This window comes from Argopecten irradians, chromosome 2 (assembly GCF_041381155.1).
Source record: "Argopecten irradians isolate NY chromosome 2, Ai_NY, whole genome shotgun sequence".
Classification (NCBI taxonomy): domain Eukaryota; kingdom Metazoa; phylum Mollusca; class Bivalvia; order Pectinida; family Pectinidae; genus Argopecten; species Argopecten irradians.
The window spans coordinates 71650742-71671390 of record NC_091135.1 but is presented as its reverse complement, the minus strand read 5'-3'; the positions used below and the strand labels follow the sequence as shown (position 1 = coordinate 71671390).

General features: G+C 37.1%; 1 protein-coding gene across 1 annotated transcript; it reads right to left on the bottom strand.

Annotated features, from left to right (window-relative positions):
* Positions 1 to 20526, bottom strand: LOC138316833 (TBC1 domain family member 31-like). Its single transcript, XM_069258488.1, has 13 exons — positions 20236 to 20526; positions 18090 to 18238; positions 17703 to 17858; positions 17161 to 17276; positions 14416 to 14594; positions 12736 to 12884; positions 12240 to 12399; positions 9418 to 9618; positions 8822 to 8962; positions 6591 to 6817; positions 1343 to 1476; positions 401 to 534; positions 1 to 33 (listed from the first exon to the last, which is right to left on the bottom strand). The coding sequence occupies exons 2-13, from the start codon at positions 18164 to 18166 to the stop codon at positions 1 to 3; spliced, it is 1707 nt and encodes a 568-aa protein (XP_069114589.1). The 5' UTR covers positions 18167 to 18238; positions 20236 to 20526.
* Between the last annotated feature and the right edge of the window lie 123 nt (positions 20527 to 20649).

The following is a 20649-nucleotide window of genomic DNA, read 5'->3' as shown; positions in this document are numbered from 1 at the left end:
CTAGACATTAAGAGTTGTTGTCAGGTCACAATTCTATAAAGCATGTATGTTGTCTAATACAACTTATATAATGCACACATATGTTTAATCCATACTTTACAATATAATAAATCAGAAGTTGTCACGAGTACCCAGTCCCTCACTAATCTAGATATTATGTTATTGAAAGGCAATAGGTCAATTTCTTCCAACAAGTTAAGCTTGAAACTGTTTGTGGTCTGCCTTGAACATTCCACAAATTCGGTTCGCCGATCGACCATTTCACAAATTTTTTATTTGGACAATGCTCGCCAACACTGATGTCGGATAATGTTTGAATGTGTCAACATTGGTATGTGTACCTTAGGAAGTTTGACGGTATAGAACGACTATAAAATAGTATCATTGAAAGGACACTTACCTGTGATGTGACTCCATATTTGACAAAGTGCTGAAGGAGGTACTTGTCATGGTGAGCCAAGACATTTTCTATCAAACTCAGAATGTTGATGGGTGGGTTTGGGAAATACTCAAACCAATGCTCAGCCCAATTTTCTATAGACAAACAAATTTAATACAATCATTAATGCTTCTATAGCATTCTGTCATACAAAGCTTAAAGAATCTGATTCTGTTCCTTATCTTAAAGATGCTCCACTGCCGACAGAGCATAAATGATTTTCATCATTTGAACAATAATTTGTGTTTAATCGTGTATATATATGCCTAATTAACACAAAAAATAACATAAATAATTTATTTCGCCTTTGGTGCATGCACAATCATTACTTCATTCTATATAAGATATAGTGCCACGGAATTTTTTCGGGATGCAATTAATTATTTTTCATATTTTCAACTTGAAGTAAAATTAGAATTATCAAATTTTACAACGCCAGTAATTGTGTAAAATAAGTAACTTTTGTAACTGAAGAAAATACTAAATCGTCTGCTCCTGTTTTCGATAGTGAAAAAATACCATTTGTCAGCGGTGGAGCATCTTTAAGTAAACACACAATAAATAAATATTTGTAGGACCAACCATTGATATTGTTCTTTTTCATATCTATTACATAATTGTTCTTTTTCTTGTTATATTTTGATTGATTTGTCTCTTTTTTCTAAGATTACATACTCTCTTTAACTACACATTCACTGGAATCACTTTTTTTCTTCTTTTGAAAGCTAATTCCCTTCCTCAAAAAGTATTTTAATGTTAAAGCCTCCTTTCATTTTCTAAAGTAAATATTTTACAATCTATTGATCTAGTATTTGCATACTTTCTGTTATTTAAGCTGTTAGATATCTCCTTTCTAGTTTTAACTTTTTAGAACTTTTTAACACATGAACACACTTTACTTACCCATGATAGTGGCGATTATTTCGAAGCACACAAGATGGTTGTTTTGGAACAACTTGACGAACGGGAATGCTAGCACTGGTAGATACTGTGTCTCACCAAAAATAGGTGACCAATGGGCTAGAGCCGAAAGGATCCTGTAAATATGAGGTATTATTTAATTTGTGTTACTAAAATTTATAGATACTGTGTCTCATCCAATATACGTGACCAATGGGCTAGAGCCGATAGGATCCTGTAAATATGAGGTATTATTTAATTTGTGTGTTACTAAAATTTATAGATACTGTGTCTCATCCAATATACGTGACCAATGGGCTAGAGCCGAAAGGATCCTGTAAATATGAGGTATTATTTAATTTGTGTGGAAGCTAAAATTTATAGATACTGTGTCTCATCCAATATACGTGACCAATGGCATGGGCTAGAGCCGATAGGATCCTGTAAATATGAGGTATTATTTAATTTGTGTGGAAGCTAAAATTTATAGATACTGTGTCTCATCCAATATACGTGACCAATGGCATGGGCTAGAGCCGATAGGATCCTGTAAATATGAGGTATTATTTAATTTGTGTGGAAGCTAAAATTTATAGATACTGTGTCTCATCCAATATACGTGACCAATGGCATGGGCTAGAGCCGATAGGATCCTGTAAATATGAGGTATTATTTAATTTGTGTGGAAGCTAAAATTTATAGATACTGTGTCTCATCCAATATACGTGACCAATGGGCTAGAGACGATAGGATCCTGTAAATATGAGGTATTATTTAATTTGTGTGGTAGCTATAATTTATAGATACTGTGTCTCATCCAATATACGTGACCAATGGCATGGGCTAGAGCCGATAGGATCCTGTAAATATGAGGTATTATTTAATTTGTGTGGAAGCTATAATTTATAGATACTGTGTCTCATCCAATATACGTGACCAATGGCATGGGCTAGAGCCGATAGGATCCTGTAAATATGAGGTATTATTTAATTTGTGTGGAAGCTAAAATTTATAGATACTGTGTCTCATCCAATATACGTGACCAATGGCATGGGCTAGAGCCGATAGGATCCTGTAAATATGAGGTATTATTTAATTTGTGTGGAAGCTAAAATTTATAGATACTGTGTCTCATCCAATATACGTGACCAATGGCATGGGCTAGAGCCGATAGGATCCTGTAAATATGAGGTATTATTTAATTTGTGTAGTAGCTAAAATTTATAGATACTGTGTCTCATCCAATATACGTGACCAATGGGCTAGAGACGATAGGATCCTGTAAATATGAGGTATTATTTAATTTGTGTGGAAGCTAAAATTTATAGATACTGTGTCTCATCCAATATACGTGACCAATGGCATGGGCTAGAGCCGATAGGATCCTGTAAATATGAGGTATTATTTAATTTGTGTAGTAGCTAAAATTTATAGATACTGTGTGTCTCATCCAATATACGTGACCAATGGGCTAGAGACGATAGGATCCTGTAAATATGAGGTATTATTTAATTTGTGTGGTAGCTAAAATTTATAGATACTGTGTCTCATCCAATATACGTGACCAATGGGCTAGAGACGATAGGATCCTGTAAATATGAGGTATTATTACCAACAGGTGGGAATGGCTAATTTGTGTGGTAGATAATGTATAATACTGTATGCATCTATATAGTTCTTCTGCATATTATGACATGATTAATAAATTGCTGCTATGAGAGAAAGACATGAATTATAATACATAGACTGAATCCCATATACATCAGGATTAAAAAAGTCTTATCACAAAACCATTGTTCTATGGACAGTACAAGCTAGTATTTATCATACCTCTGTAGGACTCCTCAACCATTGTTCTATGGACAATACAAGCTAGTACTTATCATACCTCTGCAGGACTCCTCAACCATTGTTCTATGGACAATACAAGCTAGTACTTATCATACCTCTGTAGCACTCCTCAACATTTGTTCTATGGACAATACAAGCTAGTATTTATCATACCTCTGTAGGACTCCTCAACCATTGTTCTATGGACAGTACAAGCTAGTATTTATCATACCTCTGTAGGACTCCTCAAACATTGTTCTATAGACAGTACAATCTAGTATATAACATACCTCTGTAGGACTTCTCAAACATTGTTCTATGGACAGTACAAGCTAGTATTTATCATACCTCTGTAGGACTCCTCAAACATTGTTCTATGTACAGTAAAATCTAGTATTTAACATACCTCTGTAGGACTTCTCAAACATTGTTCTATGGACAATACAAGCTAGTACTTATCATACCTCTGCAGGACTCCTCAACCATTGTTCTATGGACAATACAAGCTAGTACTTATCATACCTCTGCAGGACTCCTCAACCATTGTTCTATGGACAATACAAGCTAGTATTTATCATACCTCTGTAGGACTCCTCAACCATTGTTCTATGGACAATACAAGCTAGTATTTATCATACCTCTGTAGGACTCCTCAACCAATGTTCTATGGACAGTACAATCTAGTATTTATCATACCTCTGCAGGACTCCTCAACCATTGTTCTATGGACAATACAAGCTAGTATTTAACATACCTCTGTAGGGCTCCTCAACCATTGTTCTATGGACAATACAAGCTAGTATTTAACATACCTCTATAGGACTCCTCAACCATTGTTCTATGGACAATACAAGCTAGTATTTATCATACCTCTGTAGGACTCCTCAACCATTGTTCTATGGACAATACAAGCTAGTATTTATCATACCTCTGCAGGACTCCTCAACCATTGTTCTATGGACAGTACAAGCTAGTATTTATCATACCTCTGTAGGACTTCTCAAACATTGTTCTATGGACAGTACAATCTAGTATTTAACATACCTCTGTAGGACTCCTCAACCATTGTTCTATGGACAATACAAGCTAGTATTTATCATACCTCTGTAGGACTCCTCAACCATTGTTCTATGGACAGTACAAGCTAGTATTTATCATACCTCTGTAGGACTCCTCAACCATTGTTCTATGGACAATACAAGCTAGTATTTATCATACCTCTGTAGGACTCCTCAACCATTGTTTTATGGACAGTACAAGCTAGTATTTATCATACCTCTGTAGGACTCCTCAACCATTGTTCTATGGACAGTACAAGCTAGTATTTATCATACCTCTGTAGGACTTCTCAAACATTGTTCTATGGACAGTACAATCTAGTATTTAACATACCTCTGTAGGACTCCTCAACCATTGTTCTATGGACAATACAAGCTAGTATTTATCATACCTCTGTAGGACTCCTCAAACATTGTTCTACGGACAATACAAGCTAGTATTTAACATACCTCTGTAGGACTCCTCAACCATTGTTTTATGGACAGTACAATCTAGTATTTAACATACCTCTGTAGGACTCCTCAACCATTGTTCTATGGACAATACAAGCTAGTATTTATCATACCTCTGTAGGACTCCTCAACCATTGTTCTATGGACAATACAAGCTAGTATTTATCATACCTCTGTAGGACTCCTCAACCATTGTTCTATGGACAATACAAGCTAGTATTTATCATACCTCTGTAGGACTCCTAAAACATTGTTCTACGGACAATACAAGCTAGTATTTAACATACCTCTGTAGGACTCCTCAACCATTGTTCTATGGACAATACAAGCTAGTATTTATCATACCTCTGTAGGACTCCTCAACCATTGTACTATGGACAGTACAAGCTAGTATTTATCATACCTCTGTAGGACTCCTCAACCATTGTACTATGGACAATACAAGCTAGTATTTATCATACCTCTGTAGGGCTCCTCAACCATTGTTCTATGGACAATACAAGCTAGTATTTATCATACCTCTGTAGGGCTCCTCAACCATTGTTCTATGGACAATACAATCTAGTATTTATCATACCTCTGTAGGACTCCTCAAACATTGTTCTATGGACAATACAAGCTAGTATTTATCATACCTCTGTAGGACTCCTCAACCATTGTTCTATGGACAATACAAGCTAGTATTTATCATACCTCTGTAGGACTCCTCAAACATTGTTCTATGGACAATACAAGCTAGTATTTAACATACCTCTGTAGGACTCCTCAACCATTGTTCTATGGACAGTACAAGCTAGTATTTAACATACCTCTGTAGGACTCCTCAACCATTGTTCTATGGACAATACAAGCTAGTATTTATCATACCTCTGTAGGACTCCTCAACCATTGTACTATGGCCAGTACAAGCTAGTATTTATCATACCTCTGTAGGACTTCTCAAACATTGTTCTATGGACAGTACAAGCTAGTATTTATCATACCTCTGTAGGACTTCTCAAACATTGTTCTATGGACAGTACAATCTAGTATTTAACATACCTCTGTAGGACTCCTCAACCATTGTTCTATGGACAATACAAGCTAGTATTTATCATACCTCTGTAGGACTCCTCAAACATTGTTCTACGGACAATACAAGCTAGTATTTAACATACCTCTGTAGGACTCCTCAACCATTGTTCTAGGACAATACAAGCTAGTATTTATCATACCTCTGTAGGACTCCTCAACCATTGTTCTATGGACAATACAATCTAGTATTTATCATACCTCTGTAGGACTCCTCAACCATTGTTCTATGGACAATACAAGCTAGTATTTATCATACCTCTGTAGGACTCCTCAACCATTGTTCTATGGACAATACAAGCTAGTATTTATCATACCTCTGTAGGACTCCTCAACCATTGTTCTATGGACAATACAAGCTAGTATTTAACATACCTCTGTAGGACTCCTCAACCATTGTTCTACGGACAATACAAGCTAGTATTTATCATACCTCTGTAGGACTCCTCAACCATTGTACTATGGACAATACAAGCTAGTATTTATCATACCTCTGTAGGGCTCCTCAACCATTGTTCTATGGACAATACAATCTAGTATTTATCATACCTCTGTAGGACTCCTCAACCATTGTTCTATGGACAATACAAGCTAGTATTTATCATACCTCTGTAGGACTCCTCAACCATTGTACTATGGACAGTACAAGCTAGTATTTATCATACCTCTGTAGGACTCCTCAACCATTGTTCTATGGACAATACAAGCTAGTATTTATCATACCTCTGTAGGACTCCACAACCATTGTACTATGGACAATACAAGCTAGTATTTATCATACCTCTGTAGGGCTCCTCAACCATTGTTCTATGGACAATACAATCTAGTATTTATCATACCTCTGTAGGACTCTCAGGAGCTTCCTACTCTTTATAGGGTAGTCCTCCTGTAGGTTGACATAGGCGGGATGTGTGCCTTTATCTACGAGGGCTGCGTAGGCTGTGTGGTTCTCAGGAAGTCGCAGCACTGATCGCCAAATAAACATACGATATTTACTGGGGTATTCTCCATACCCTTTCAGTATAGCTGTTAACCTCTCCATGTTTAGCCTCTCCGGAATCTCAATCTGAATCAAGAACAAATCTAATGATAGAATTATGATTCTTTTCAATGAATTGGACACCATCAAAATATGAACATGTAAAATCAATAGAAGTTAACCACATGTACAAACTATTGATTTTTACTTCAATGAAGTGTGCTTAATTATTCAGGGTATAGAGTTATAGGTAAGAACATTTATATTCAGGGTATAGATTTATAGGTAAGAACATTTATATTCAGGGTATAGAGTTATAGGTAAGAACATTTATATTCAGGGTATAGAGTTATAGGTAAGAACATTTATATTCAGGGTATAGAGTTATAGGTAAGAACATTTATATTCAGGGTATAGAGTTATAGGTAAGAACATTTATATTCAGGGTATGGAGTTATAGGTAAGAACATTTATATTCAGGGTATAGAGTTATAGGTAAGAACATTTATATTCAGGGTATGGAGTTATAGGTAAGAACATTTATATTCAGGGTATAGAGTTATAGGTAAGAACATTTATATTCAGGGTAGAGTTATAGGTAAGAACATTTATATTCAGGGTATAGAGTTATAGGTAAGAACATTTATATTCAGGGTATAGAGTTATAGGTAAGAACATTTATATTCAGGGTATAGAGTTATAGGTAAGAACATTTATATTCAGGGTATAGAGTTATAGGTAAGAACATTTATATTCAGGGTATAGAGTTATAGGTAAGAACATTTATATTCAGGGTATGGAGTTATAGGTAAGAACATTTATATTCAGGGTATAGAGTTATAGGTAAGAACATTTATATTCAGGGTTTGGAGTTATAGGTAAGAACATTTATATTCAGGGTATAGAGTTATAGATAAGAACATTTATATTCAGGGTATAGAGTTATAGGTAAGAACATTTATATTCAGGGTATAGAGTTATAGGTAAGAACATTTATATTCAGGGTATAGAGTTATAGGTAAGAACATTTATATTCAGGGTATAGAGTTATAGGTAAGAACATTTATATTCAGGGTATAGAGTTATAGGTAAGAACATTTATATTCAGGGTATAGAGTTATAGGTAAGAACATTTATATTCAGGGTATAGAGTTATAGGTAAGAACATTTATATTCAGGGTATGGAGTTATAGGTAAGAACATTTATATTCAGGGTATAGAGTTATAGGTAAGAACATTTATATTCAGGGTTTGGAGTTATAGGTAAGAACATTTATATTCAGGGTATAGAGTTATAGGTAAGAACATTTATATTCAGGGTATAGAGTTATAGGTAAGAACATTTATATTTCAGGGTATAGAGTTATAGGTAAGAACATTTATATTCAGGGTATAGAGTTATAGGTAAGAACATTTATATTCAGGGTATAGAGTTTATATAGGTAAGAAGAACATTTATATTCAGGGTATAGAGTTATAGGTAAGAACATTATATTCAGGGTATGGAGTTATAGGTAAGAACATTTATATTCAGGGTATAGAGTTATAGGTAAGAACATTTATATTCAGGGTATAGAGTTATAGGTAAGAACATTTATATTCAGGGTATAGAGTTATAGGTAAGAACATTATATTCAGGGTATGGAGTTATAGGTAAGAACATTATATTCAGGGTATAGAGTTATAGGTAAGAACATTTATATTCAGGGTATAGAGTTATAGGTAAGAACATTTATATTCAGGGTATAGAGTTATAGGTAAGAACATTTATATTCAGGGTATAGAGTTATAGGTAAGAACATTTATATTCAGGGTATAGAGTTATAGGTAAGAACATTATATTCAGGGTATGGAGTTATAGGTAAGAACATTATATTCAGGGTATAGAGTTATAGGTAAGAACATTTATATTCAGGGTATGGAGTTATAGGTAAGAACATTTATATTCAGGGTATGGAGTTATAGGTAAGAACATTTATATTCAGGGTATAGAGTTATAGGTAAGAACATTTATATTCAGGGTAAAGAGTTATAGGTAAGAACATTTGTACATTTTGCAGTAATCCTTGATATTCCTAGGTACACACTTACCTCCTTAGTCCCTTGACCTTCTCCTAACATCTTATTCTCCTTGCCTCCTGCACGGCCTTTGCCTTTTTGTTTGAGACTTGATTTAGAAGATGTATCAGCCATTTTGTTTCCTGACACAACCTTGACCAACGGAGCAGGGGGCTGAAACATCAACATGTTAGTATTTACTGAACTCTGTAAACTTGTGTAACTTGTGAAATAAAAGAACTGACAAAAATGATGGTATAATCTACATTTTCTTTTTTGGAAAACTTGTGGTATATATTGTGCATACCCAATTCTATTAGTGATAAACTTATTGATTCAATATATGTTATACTTATCATTGTGAACACAGCAGAAAATCATTATGGTGGTAAAAAACTTGTAACATCAGATGAATACAGTAAAACTTGAATATAATAAACTCGATTAGAATGAATGATGTATAAAGATTTGTTCTATCTAGACAACAAACTTCTTGTTTAACAAACTAATTTTTTATTTCCTAGGAGTTTATTATAAATAAGTTTTACAAAAGTATATGTGTTGTTCAAATTTCTTAATTTAGAGTTTTCGCCTATGGATGACAGCCAGCCAAATACTGAGATATTTACCTTGTTCAGTTCAGAGGACATGGCGTGTAAGTTGTACACATTGAGACTGCCGTCCTCCATCACTGCCGATAGGTGGCGCCCTGATGAGCTAATGGTGATATTGTTTATCTTGTTTTCAATACTTCCAACATCAAAAAGTAGCTTGCAAGTGTTTATGTTGATGAAACGCACGATACCATCCTGACTCAGCACTCCCAGGACCTACAGAAAACAAGGAATATATTATATTACCATCCTGACTCAGCGCTCCCAGGACCTACAGAAAACAAGGAATATATTATATTACCGTCCTGACTCAGCACTCCCAGGACCTATAGAAAACAAGGAATATATTATATTACCGTCCTGACTCAGCACTCCCAGGACCTACAGAAAACAAGGAATATACTTTTATAAAAACAAGTACATCAAGTTTAAACTCTTATAGGTACAGTATATATATCAATAAGCAGTGTCATAGTGCATGCCTTCATTCTTTCCCCTGTCACATCTAGTGATGGTCAACAAAGACAGCCCTGTGAAGTATGTCCCTGTACAGGAATTTTATTCATTGATGTAAGCTATTTTTTTAACTCTTGGCCATGCCAGCATCAATATATGTAAGAAGAAGTAACCAAGTTATCAAGTTCTAGACCTACCTGATTTGCCCCAGCATCAAAGTTATCTGGCAGGAAGACCTACCTGATTTGCCCCAGCATCAAAGTTATCTGGCAGGAAGACCTACCTGATTTGTCCCAGCATCAAAGTTATCTGGCAGGAAGACCTACCTGATTTGCCCCAGCATCAAAGTTATCTGGCAGGAAGACCTACCTATTTGCCCCAGCATCAAAGTTATCTGGCAGGAAGACCTACCTGATTTGCCCCAGCATCAAAGTTATCTGGCAGGAAGACCTACCAGATTTGTCCCAGCATTAACGTTATCTGGCAGGAAGACCTACCTGATTTGCCCCAGCATCAAAGTTATCTGGCAGGAAGACCTACCTGATTTGTCCCAACATCAAAGTTATCTGGCAGGAAGACCTACCTGATTTGCCCCAGCATCAAAGTTATCTGCAGAAGACTACCTGATTTGCCCCAGCATCAAAGTTATCTGGCAGGAAGACCTACCTGATTTGCCCCAGCATCAAAGTTATCTGGCAGGAAGACCTACCTGATTTGCCCCAGCATCAAAGTTATCTGGCAGGAAGACCTACCTGATTTGCCCCAGCATCAAAGTTATCTGGCAGGAAGACCTACCTGATTTGCCCCAGCATCAAAGTTATCTGGCAGGAAGACCTACCTGATTTGCCCCAGCATCAAAGTTATCTGGCAGGAAGACCTACCTGATTTGCTCCAGCATCAAAGTTATCTGGCAGGAAGACCTACCTGATTTGCCCCAGCATCAAAGTTATCTGGCAGGAAGACCTACCTGATTTGCCCCAGCATCAAAGTTATCTGGCAGGAAGACCTACCTGATTTGCCCAGCATCAAAGTTATCTGGCAGGAAGACCTACCTGATTTGCCCCAGCATCAAAGTTATCTGGCAGGAAGACCTACCTGATTTGCCCAGCATCAAAGTTATCTGGCAGGAAGACCTACCTGATTTGCCCCAGCATCAAAGTTATCTGGCAGGAAGACCTACCTGATTTGCCCCATTCAAAGTTATCTGGCAGGAAGACCTACCTGATTTGCTCCAGCATCAAAGTTATCTGGCAGGAAGACCTACCTGATTTGCTCCAGCATCAAAGTTATCTGGCAGGAAGACCTACCTGATTTGCTCCAGCATCAAAGTTATCTGGCAGGAAGACCTACCTGATTTGCTCCAGCATCAAAGTTATCTGGCAGGAAGACCTACCTGATTTGCTCCAGCATCAAAGTTATCTGGCAGGAAGACCTACCTGATTTGCTCCAGCATCAAAGTTATCTGGCAGGAAGACCTACCTGATTTGCTCCAGCATCAAAGTTATCTGGCAGGAAGACCTACCTGATTTGCCCCAGCATCAAAGTTATCTGGCAGGAAGACCTACCTGATTTGCTCCAGCATCAAAGTTATCTGGCAGGAAGACCTACCTGATTTGCTCCAGCATCAAAGTTATCTGGCAGGAAGACCTACCTGATTTGCTCCAGCATCAAAGTTATCTGGCAGGAAGACCTACCTGATTTGCTCCAGCATCAAAAGTTATCTGGCAGGAAGACCTACCTGATTTGCTCCAGCATCAAAGTTATCTGGCAGGAAGACCTACCTGATTTGCTCCAGCATCAAAGTTATCTGGCAGGAAGACCTACCTGATTTGCTCCAGCATCAAAGTTATCTGGCAGGAAGACCTACCTGATTTGCCCAGCATCAAAGTTATCTGGCAGAAGACCTACCTGATTTGCTCCAGCATCAAAGTTATCTGGCAGGAAGACCTACCTGATTTGCTCCAGCATCAAAGTTATCTGGCAGGAAGACCTACCTGATTTGCTCCAGCATCAAAGTTATCTGGCAGGAAGACCTACCTGATTTGCTCCAGCATCAAAGTTATCTGGCAGGAAGACCTACCTGATTTGCTCCAGCATCAAAGTTATCTGGCAGGAAGACCTACCTGATTTGCCCCAGCATCAAAGTTATCTGGCAGGAAGACCTACCTGATTTGCTCCAGCATCAAAGTTATCTGGCAGGAAGACCTACCTGATTTGCTCCAGCATCAAAGTTATCTGGCAGGAAGACCTACCTGATTTGCTCCAGCATCAAAGTTATCTGGCAGGAAGACCTACCTGATTTGCTCCAGCATCAAAGTTATCTGGCAGGAAGACCTACCTGATTTGCTCCAGCATCAAAGTTATCTGGCAGGAAGACCTACCTGATTTGCCCCAGCATCAAAGTTATCTGGCAGGAAGACCATCTGTTTGACGGCCGTCACCTTGGCTGGTAGTTCCACAATGCGTAGTACTCTATGAGTGTCCAAATCCCATAGATGGATAAAACGGGATTTTCCTCCCGCCGCCAGGATTCTGCCATCCCTGATAAGGCAAACAAATCAGGAATAGGTACTACAAACATCACAATGTTTTAGCCAACAAAAAGATGAGAATTTTTTTGTGACTTAGTCTATTCCAGTCAATCAAATGATAGCAAAATTTCAAAACTTTTACAAGAAACATCCAAATTCCTTACAATCTCCTCTGTTACACTGTCTGTGTGAATTAGGATAAAATCCATCATCATTGTCTACAGAAATGTAAAGAATGTGTTCCTATTGCTCTGTCTCATGCACCAATCAATTTGTTCCTAACACTTATCACAATGAAGAATTAATGGCATTTACCATAACTGTGGCGACCTGGATGAAGACTTACTTGGTAGATACAAAGGTGCGGTAATGTGGACTGTTGCCTGGAGGTATGGGTAACTGATATTTACATTTCAGTGTGTCCGACTCCCACGCAAATATTGTATCATCTTTGAAGCCAGTTATTATCACATTGCTTAGAGGGAGGAAGAAAACCTAAAACAACAACAAGAGGCCCATGGGCCTTAACGGTCACCTGAGTTCGTTTAGAATGACACAGACATATAAACACTTATATACTGGCCCTTGAAGTCGGTCAGGGATTTTATAAATTTGACTTTTTAATCTATGGAAGGTATTTGCTTCCATCAAACCTGTGAACTCAGAAGATTTTTTGAAATTTTAAGTCATTTTGACCCTGTTTGGCCCCACCCCCCTGGTCCCCCAGGTGGTCAGCGATGACTAATATGGATGTTAAAATGCTATATCTCAGGCTAATAATTCTAATCAAGTTTGACTCATATCCTATGAAAATTGAGCAAATAATGTTCATAAAAGTATTTTTTCGTATATCAACTAAAGTAAACTTGACCCCCTCCCCAGGGGGAAACGTGAGACCCCAGGGTCATATAATTTACAATTTTTGTAAAGGGCCTTAAGACCTTTCTATCTATGAAAAGTATTTCATTCTACCATTTCCAGAATTTTAGAAAAAGGTTTTTGAAGTTTTAGCCTATTTGACCCTGCACCTAAGGCCCCTAGGGGTCAGTCATGGAAAATTTATTAATGGGATTCAATGGCCATCTCTTACTGATAATTCTGACAACATTTGACTCATTTCCAATAACAAATGACCAAATAATGCTCAAAAATGTGTTTTCCATATATAAACTATAGTATACTATACTTAACCCCCTCCCCGGGGGAAACGAGAGACCCCAGGGTCACATAATTCACAATTTTTGTAAAGGACCTTAAGACCTTTCTATCTATGAAGAGTATTTGATTCCACCACATCTGTGAGTGGAGAAGAAGATTTTTGAAATTTTAGTCAATTTTATCCCTTTCGGCCCCTCCCACAGCCCCCTGGGCGGTGGGGACTATATAATTCACAATTTTGATTGGGCTTATGCCTTAGAAGGTTTGTGCAAAATGTCATTGAAATTGCTTCATCAGTTTTGGAGATGAAGTCGAATATGTAAATTGTTTACGGACATATGACGGACGACGGACATAAGGCAATCAGAATAGGTCACTTGAGACTTCGTCTCAGGTGACCTGAAAATTCTGAAGGTGTGTCAAAATGTCCACTTGGACTAACACACCATTAAAATACAAGTTAACATTTGTTTAAGCTTGTATAAATGTCCACTTGGAATGAAATATGTTGTAATAATTCTGGACATCCATCAATCATGGCTATAACTACTAACTCAGGTTTAGAATAACTTCAGTGAAGACAGTCTCACTTTGGCTTTCACTAAGTTTCATTGCACTTTTAAAACAAGTTTTGATTTGTTTTTGAAGCTTTTCAAGTTTCTGTAAATTGCCAATTACAAGTCAAAATCCTGCAAAATACAAAATATTTACAGTTCACATTGAGGTTTTTTATCAAAAGGTTTCATTATGTAGAAATTAGAATTACATAATTACCTAGTTTTGTGAGTAGACATCAATTTCTGTGTCATATAAGTTAGCAGTTGAATATTATATTGTTTTATCATATACATTGTATTTCAAAGTCTACCTGTACGATTCCGACCTCCTCCTTAATGTTTAGTTTACGTTTACGTTGGAAGGTGTCCAGGTCCCATAGTTGGGCTGTGTCTGTCGATGTGGTCAGAGCATATCTACCTGATGCATGTACTGATATGTCTCTGATGGCCGACTCGTGGCCTTTCATCCAGGCTACCATTTCTTTTGTATCTGAAATGAGTCATTGATGGTGACATTATAGAGCTATCAGTTTACTGTACTCCCTAATTGCTGAGTAATTAGCAGCAGTAACAAGAGGCCCAGAGGGCCTGTATCGCTCACCTGGTTTGTAACGCCAAGTACTGTTGTGAATACAGGTTCATTATTTCTTTTCTGAAGGAATTTGAATATTTACCTCTAATTCCCCTATTGGGGCCCGCCCCTCCTGCCCCGGGGGCCAAAATTTATACAAGTTCTGTTCCCCTTCCCCCAAGGATGTTTGTGGCCAAATTTGGTTACAATCCATGGTGAACTCTAGAACAAGTAGCAATTTATAGGATTTACCTCTATTTCCCCTATAGGAGATTTCAGAAAAGATGGCGATGACGTCACACAAAGGTACATCCGGGCGCTCAAAGGTACAACTCCGTATATCTGTACACATTAACATCGTGGGAACACAGCCGCTTGCGATGTTTGTTTACATTTTATTGTAATAAATAGTACGGCAAACCGAGAACTATTGCGTTATTTTAATTTCAAAAAGTGTAAAAAAAATATTTTACAATAATATACTAATTTAAACATATGGTATTTATATATTTTACTCTGTTTATACTTCATTTTCGACCGCTACGAGAAAACACGGTCGCCATTACGTATAACATTGACAGACATATTGCAAATATCAACTTGAAATTACAAATTAAATTCAAAGTCCCCCAAAATATTATAAGTTATTACTGTTTTCGAAGTGTTACTTGATAAAACACCTTACAATATATGATTAGTGCAAAATTAAACATTTGCTTTTGTAGATTACCCCAAGCCCACGGCAGCCATATGCATTACAGTACAGCCGAGAACCCGAATTTCGTCCATTTTCAGTGTCAAAAAAATACGTATTCTGGTTATTTTTTATGTCATCAATTTTGGGAATTAGTTTATAACATACAAATGAGTCAGTTTGTAGGTTCATTTTATCACATTTTTTAAACAAAACTAGAGTATTTATGATTCTCGAAGCCGTGCGCAATGTATCCTGGTCGGCATTTACAGTACTACGATCTGTAATTTATATCAATTTAAATGAAGTCTAACTAATATGTATTCAAATTTTCTAAAAGTAATATCACTTCAATTTGAGACTTAACATAGCAGTCTATGGGATAAAAGCGGCTGAAAATGAAATATTAAAAATGAAATCTGCAGCATTAAAACTGAACGATTTCACCATTTTATTTTTCGAGATCGGCAGCCATACGTGTACGTGTAACACAGTAGTTTAATTACTATTCGTCATTTTGTTACGATACAAGAGCATTCCATTAAAACAACATGTACATATTAAATAACAAAATATATATCTTAAACAAGTCCTTATTGAGATAAAAGTGTTGGTAATTATTAATAGTGGCCTGCGGTGATCTACCAGCGACGAAGCCATGCACGAGCGGCCGTGGTCTAGCCAGATATGGTCCACCTTTCGTTATGTTATATAGTGTTGTGAGCAGCTTTTTCATGTACAACAGAAACATGACAATAAAATCAATTATCTATTCATAACTTTTTCACAACTACGTGTGAACAAAAAACGGGTACGTGTGATGTGACGACCCGGCACCGCTTCGCAAGCTGGCTTCAACACTAAATCTACAGAAATATATTTAGCAATAAACAATTGTAAATATCAAAATATAAATGTCTGTAGCCTCTTAAACAATAAGAAACCATTTTAAAATCAGAATTTGCAAGTATGAAAGTGTATACTTTTGCCACAGTATCGATTGTGTAGCAGGGCTGTACGTATCTGTTATTGTTTTCATTAGTCGACATACAGTGTTTGTACCTTTGAGGACCCGGATGTAAATTTTCTGTGACGTCACGCCATCTTTTCTGAAATCTCCTATTGGGCCCTGCCCTTCCTGCCCCCGAGAGTCAAAGCCAAAATTTATACAAGTTCTGTTCCCCTTCCCCAAGGACGTTAGTGACCAAATTTGGTTACAATCCATGCAGAACTCTATGACTAGTAGCTATTTAAAGGAAATGTTGACGGACAGATGACGGATGACAGACGGATGGACGGCGGACGGCGCGCCATGACATAAGCTCACCGCCCCTTTGGGCCAGGTGAGCTTAAAACTATCCAGGTTAATCTTATAACTGTCTTTTCTTATTATTATTATACAAAACCCAAAGTCCCACAAGGGTAAAATTAAAGGTTAAAAGTGAGACAATGTGTGGACAACATTCTGGTACAAATAAAAGGCTACAACTGAACTCACCTGTGTCAAAGCACTTGAGAATGTAAACTCCCCTGTATCAAAGCACTTGAGAATGTAACCTCACCTGTATCAAAGCACTTGAGAATGTAAACTCACCTGTATCAAAGTACTTAAAAATGTAAACTCACCTGTATCAAAGCACTTAAGAATGTAAACTCACCTGTATCAAAGCACTTAAGAATGTAAACTCACCTGTATCAAAGCACTTAAGAATGTAAACTCACCTGTATCAAAGCACTTAAGAATGTAAACTCACCTGTGTCTATATTAAGCACCTGAGAATGTAAACTCACCTGTATCAAAGCACTTAAGAGAGTAATCAGACAGTCCCACCAAGAACTCTGATTTCCGACGCAGATTAAAAGCCACAGCTGTACAGGGATGCCCTGTTTTCTGTCCGAGGAAAAATCTAGAAAAACATAACATCATTTCTCTATACCAACTGTTACAATCACTTTGTCTAAACTCTATGTGCTTAAATGTGTAAAGGTATAATAATTATATCTGATCATGAGGAATTCATTTACTTCAACCATTTTTTACAAATGCCAGATAATGTCTGGTTAGGAAAACACTACATAATTCTTTGCATACAAAGAACTGCAAATCATATCAATACTGTAGACTAACTTTCATTCGCGTGCGGTTTACTTAGGCGAATATGGCAATCAAAGGTTTATCTCCACGTACTGCCATCTACATCATATCTATTGATAGGAATTTACATTTAATTTTTCAATCTGCAAATTTCAATCTTCGTGAACCTGTTTCGAAATTTAATACCTGCGAGAGAAAGTTAGTTTACACTGAAATATTTGTGCTCATATATCTTTACCTGTTTTTATTTAGATCAAATATGTATACGTTGCCTTGGTGATCTCCAGCCAAGAAAGTCTCTGTCTGGCCGTCAAATGAGGTGTGGAGAAAACGGACATTGCGACTGAACTGTGAGAGACTGCCCGCCTGGCTGTGATGTATATTAACCATTAACCTGTCAAAACAAATCTCAATAATCTATTAAAAGTGAAACAGAGAGGACAGTCAATTTTAATATATGTTAAAAAAAAAATGGAATACCGTTTTCTTCACTAAAACTTTATTATGTCACCTTTATCAAGCATTATAGTCATTAATACATCACATATAAAATATTCATGGTTATATGTAACCATATCATTACATGATCATCAGATTAATAAGCCACTCAATCTGACCAACTTACCCATTATCAGCTGACGGTGTTGGTTTGCGGTGCCAGATTTTACCATTAGCTTTGTGAGCTACATCAAGTGACTGCATTTTTAGGCTGACAGCGATTAGAGTTAATCTGTATCCAGTTATTTCAGCCGTTTATACATCATTATTTTAAATCTGAAAGTAAAAAATATCAACCGATTTAAAACATTTATAATTTATTCTTTATTTCATGCCTAATGATCAGCCATTCATGTACCACGTGAGATACTAGTCCCACACAAACATTATCGGGTATCAGGTACGTGGCACATGTACCACGTGAGTTACTAGTCCCATACAAATGTTATCGGGTATCAGGTACGTGGTACATGTACCACGTGAGATACTAGTCCCACACAAACGTTATTGGGTATCAGGTACGTGGCACATGTACCACGTGAGATACTAGTCCCACACAAACATTATCGAGTATCAGGTACGTGGCACATGTACCACGTGAGTTACTAGTCCCATACAAATGTTATCGGGTATCAGGTACGTGGTACATGTACCACGTGAGATACTAGTCCCATACAAACGTTATCGGGTATCAGGTACGTGGCACATGTACCACGTGAGATACTAGTCCCACACAAACATTATCGGGTATCAGGTACGTGGCACATGTACCACGTGAGTTACTAGTCCCATACAAATGTTATCGGGTATCAGGTACGTGATACATGTACCACGTGAGATACTAGTCCCACACAAACGCTATCGGGTATCAGGTACGTGGTACTATACATGTACCACGTGAGATACTAGTCCGATACAAATGTTATCGAGTATATCAGGTACATGGTACATGTACCATGGCATGTGAGATACTACTCCCACACAAACATTATCTGTATCAGGTACTTGGTACATGAACTAGTCCCATTCAATATATATACGTACAGGATGAAAGTTCTTTGCTGTAGTAAGGTGCTTAGCTACGCTTAATAGAAATTAATCTCTTCATTTTTTATCAAAATAGCTACCCGCAAGATATTTATATTTGTAGAAATATAATGTATATATTTGATGTAATTATTTAATAAAGTCAAATTTAATTTGTTAGGGTAAGCTCTATATGGACAAACAACATGGGCAGGCTTATTATTTAAAATGCCAAGCCTGTTTTTAACAAGCTTTGTATGAAGTTTGAACAAATTATGTCTCAAGTTATCCTTTGGAAAAAAAAAATTGTGAAACAATCTATTTTTTGGTAACAATGACCTTTTGACCCCAAATTCAATCCCAAGCTATGTTATCCCGCTACACTCCTCCCTCCTTTCTCGAAGTTTTTGCCCTCAAAGACATATATATATATACAAGACCCTTCCAAACACCACCACCGTGGGTTATTTAGTTTGACGCCAATTCTGTAACAGATCTAGAGGATAAAATATAGTGGCCAGACCAGGATTCGAACCCGGAACCCTACGAACACTAGCCGAGTGCTCTACGGACTGAGCTTCCTGGTCACTGATGAATTGACCTAGTCCAATCCCGCTACATTAGTCTACAATACATACTATTTTTCATTAAGCAATTTTCATATTTACTCAAATTAAAGTGTGCACAAGGTCCAATGGTAATTATTAGTGCAAAGGGCAATAACTCCGTAAATTACCCTCAAATCAAGCTGATTTTCGAACCCGTCTGAGATCTTTCTTAGTCTACATGGTCACTTTTCATTTGCATGACACCCGATGGACAACGCACGACAACAGAAAAAAGACTATCGCAATAGGTCACCATGATCTATGGTGAGGTGACATAATAAAAGCTTCACTGAACTCAGTCAGCAGCAGAAAAATATCTAGAACTACACATTGTACTATTTTCACCAAGATTGACAGAGTCCACATATCATGCACAAAATTTACTCTTGACTAGTGCTCTACCTAAAAATATATATCAATAACTTTATGTGTGTTAAAGTGTCATGTACTATTATTAAACAGCTGAATTAAGCTACAGTGGACCTAAACAACTTAACTAAATTATATTGCACAGTAGAGACCGAAACGACCCGAGGTAGATTTATTGGTTATATCCATGCCAAAGGAAACTGTAGGTCTATAGCGATGTGTGCATCTATCATCACATACTTTAAACATAGTCTATTAGCGCTTACTCACCTCAATTACAAACTTTGTGTTTATCTACCACCCGGAATAATCAAGACTGAAATCAGCAACTTGTCTGACAGCAAGCTCGAGTCGATGTGTTAGAAGAATCCACATAAATGCGCCATCCGAAGCTAAACGATTATGCATCCGAAGCTAAACAATTCCGTGAAATTTAAATGTGTGTTCCGTTTAGGCCGCCATGCATCGGTATTAAAATCGCAAAGACTTCACTTCTACGATTTTGTTTACATGGGAAGCGGGATCGGACATGTTTTCAATTTTGACGCCAGAGTTGTGTTAATTTACGAAATTGCACACGGATTAAGGCAATTAATTGACTTCTTACTATGGGAGAAAATTACATGCCATTGATAAAATAAATACTATTGGTGTGGAACTAAACAATCCGGTACGTACTTTTGT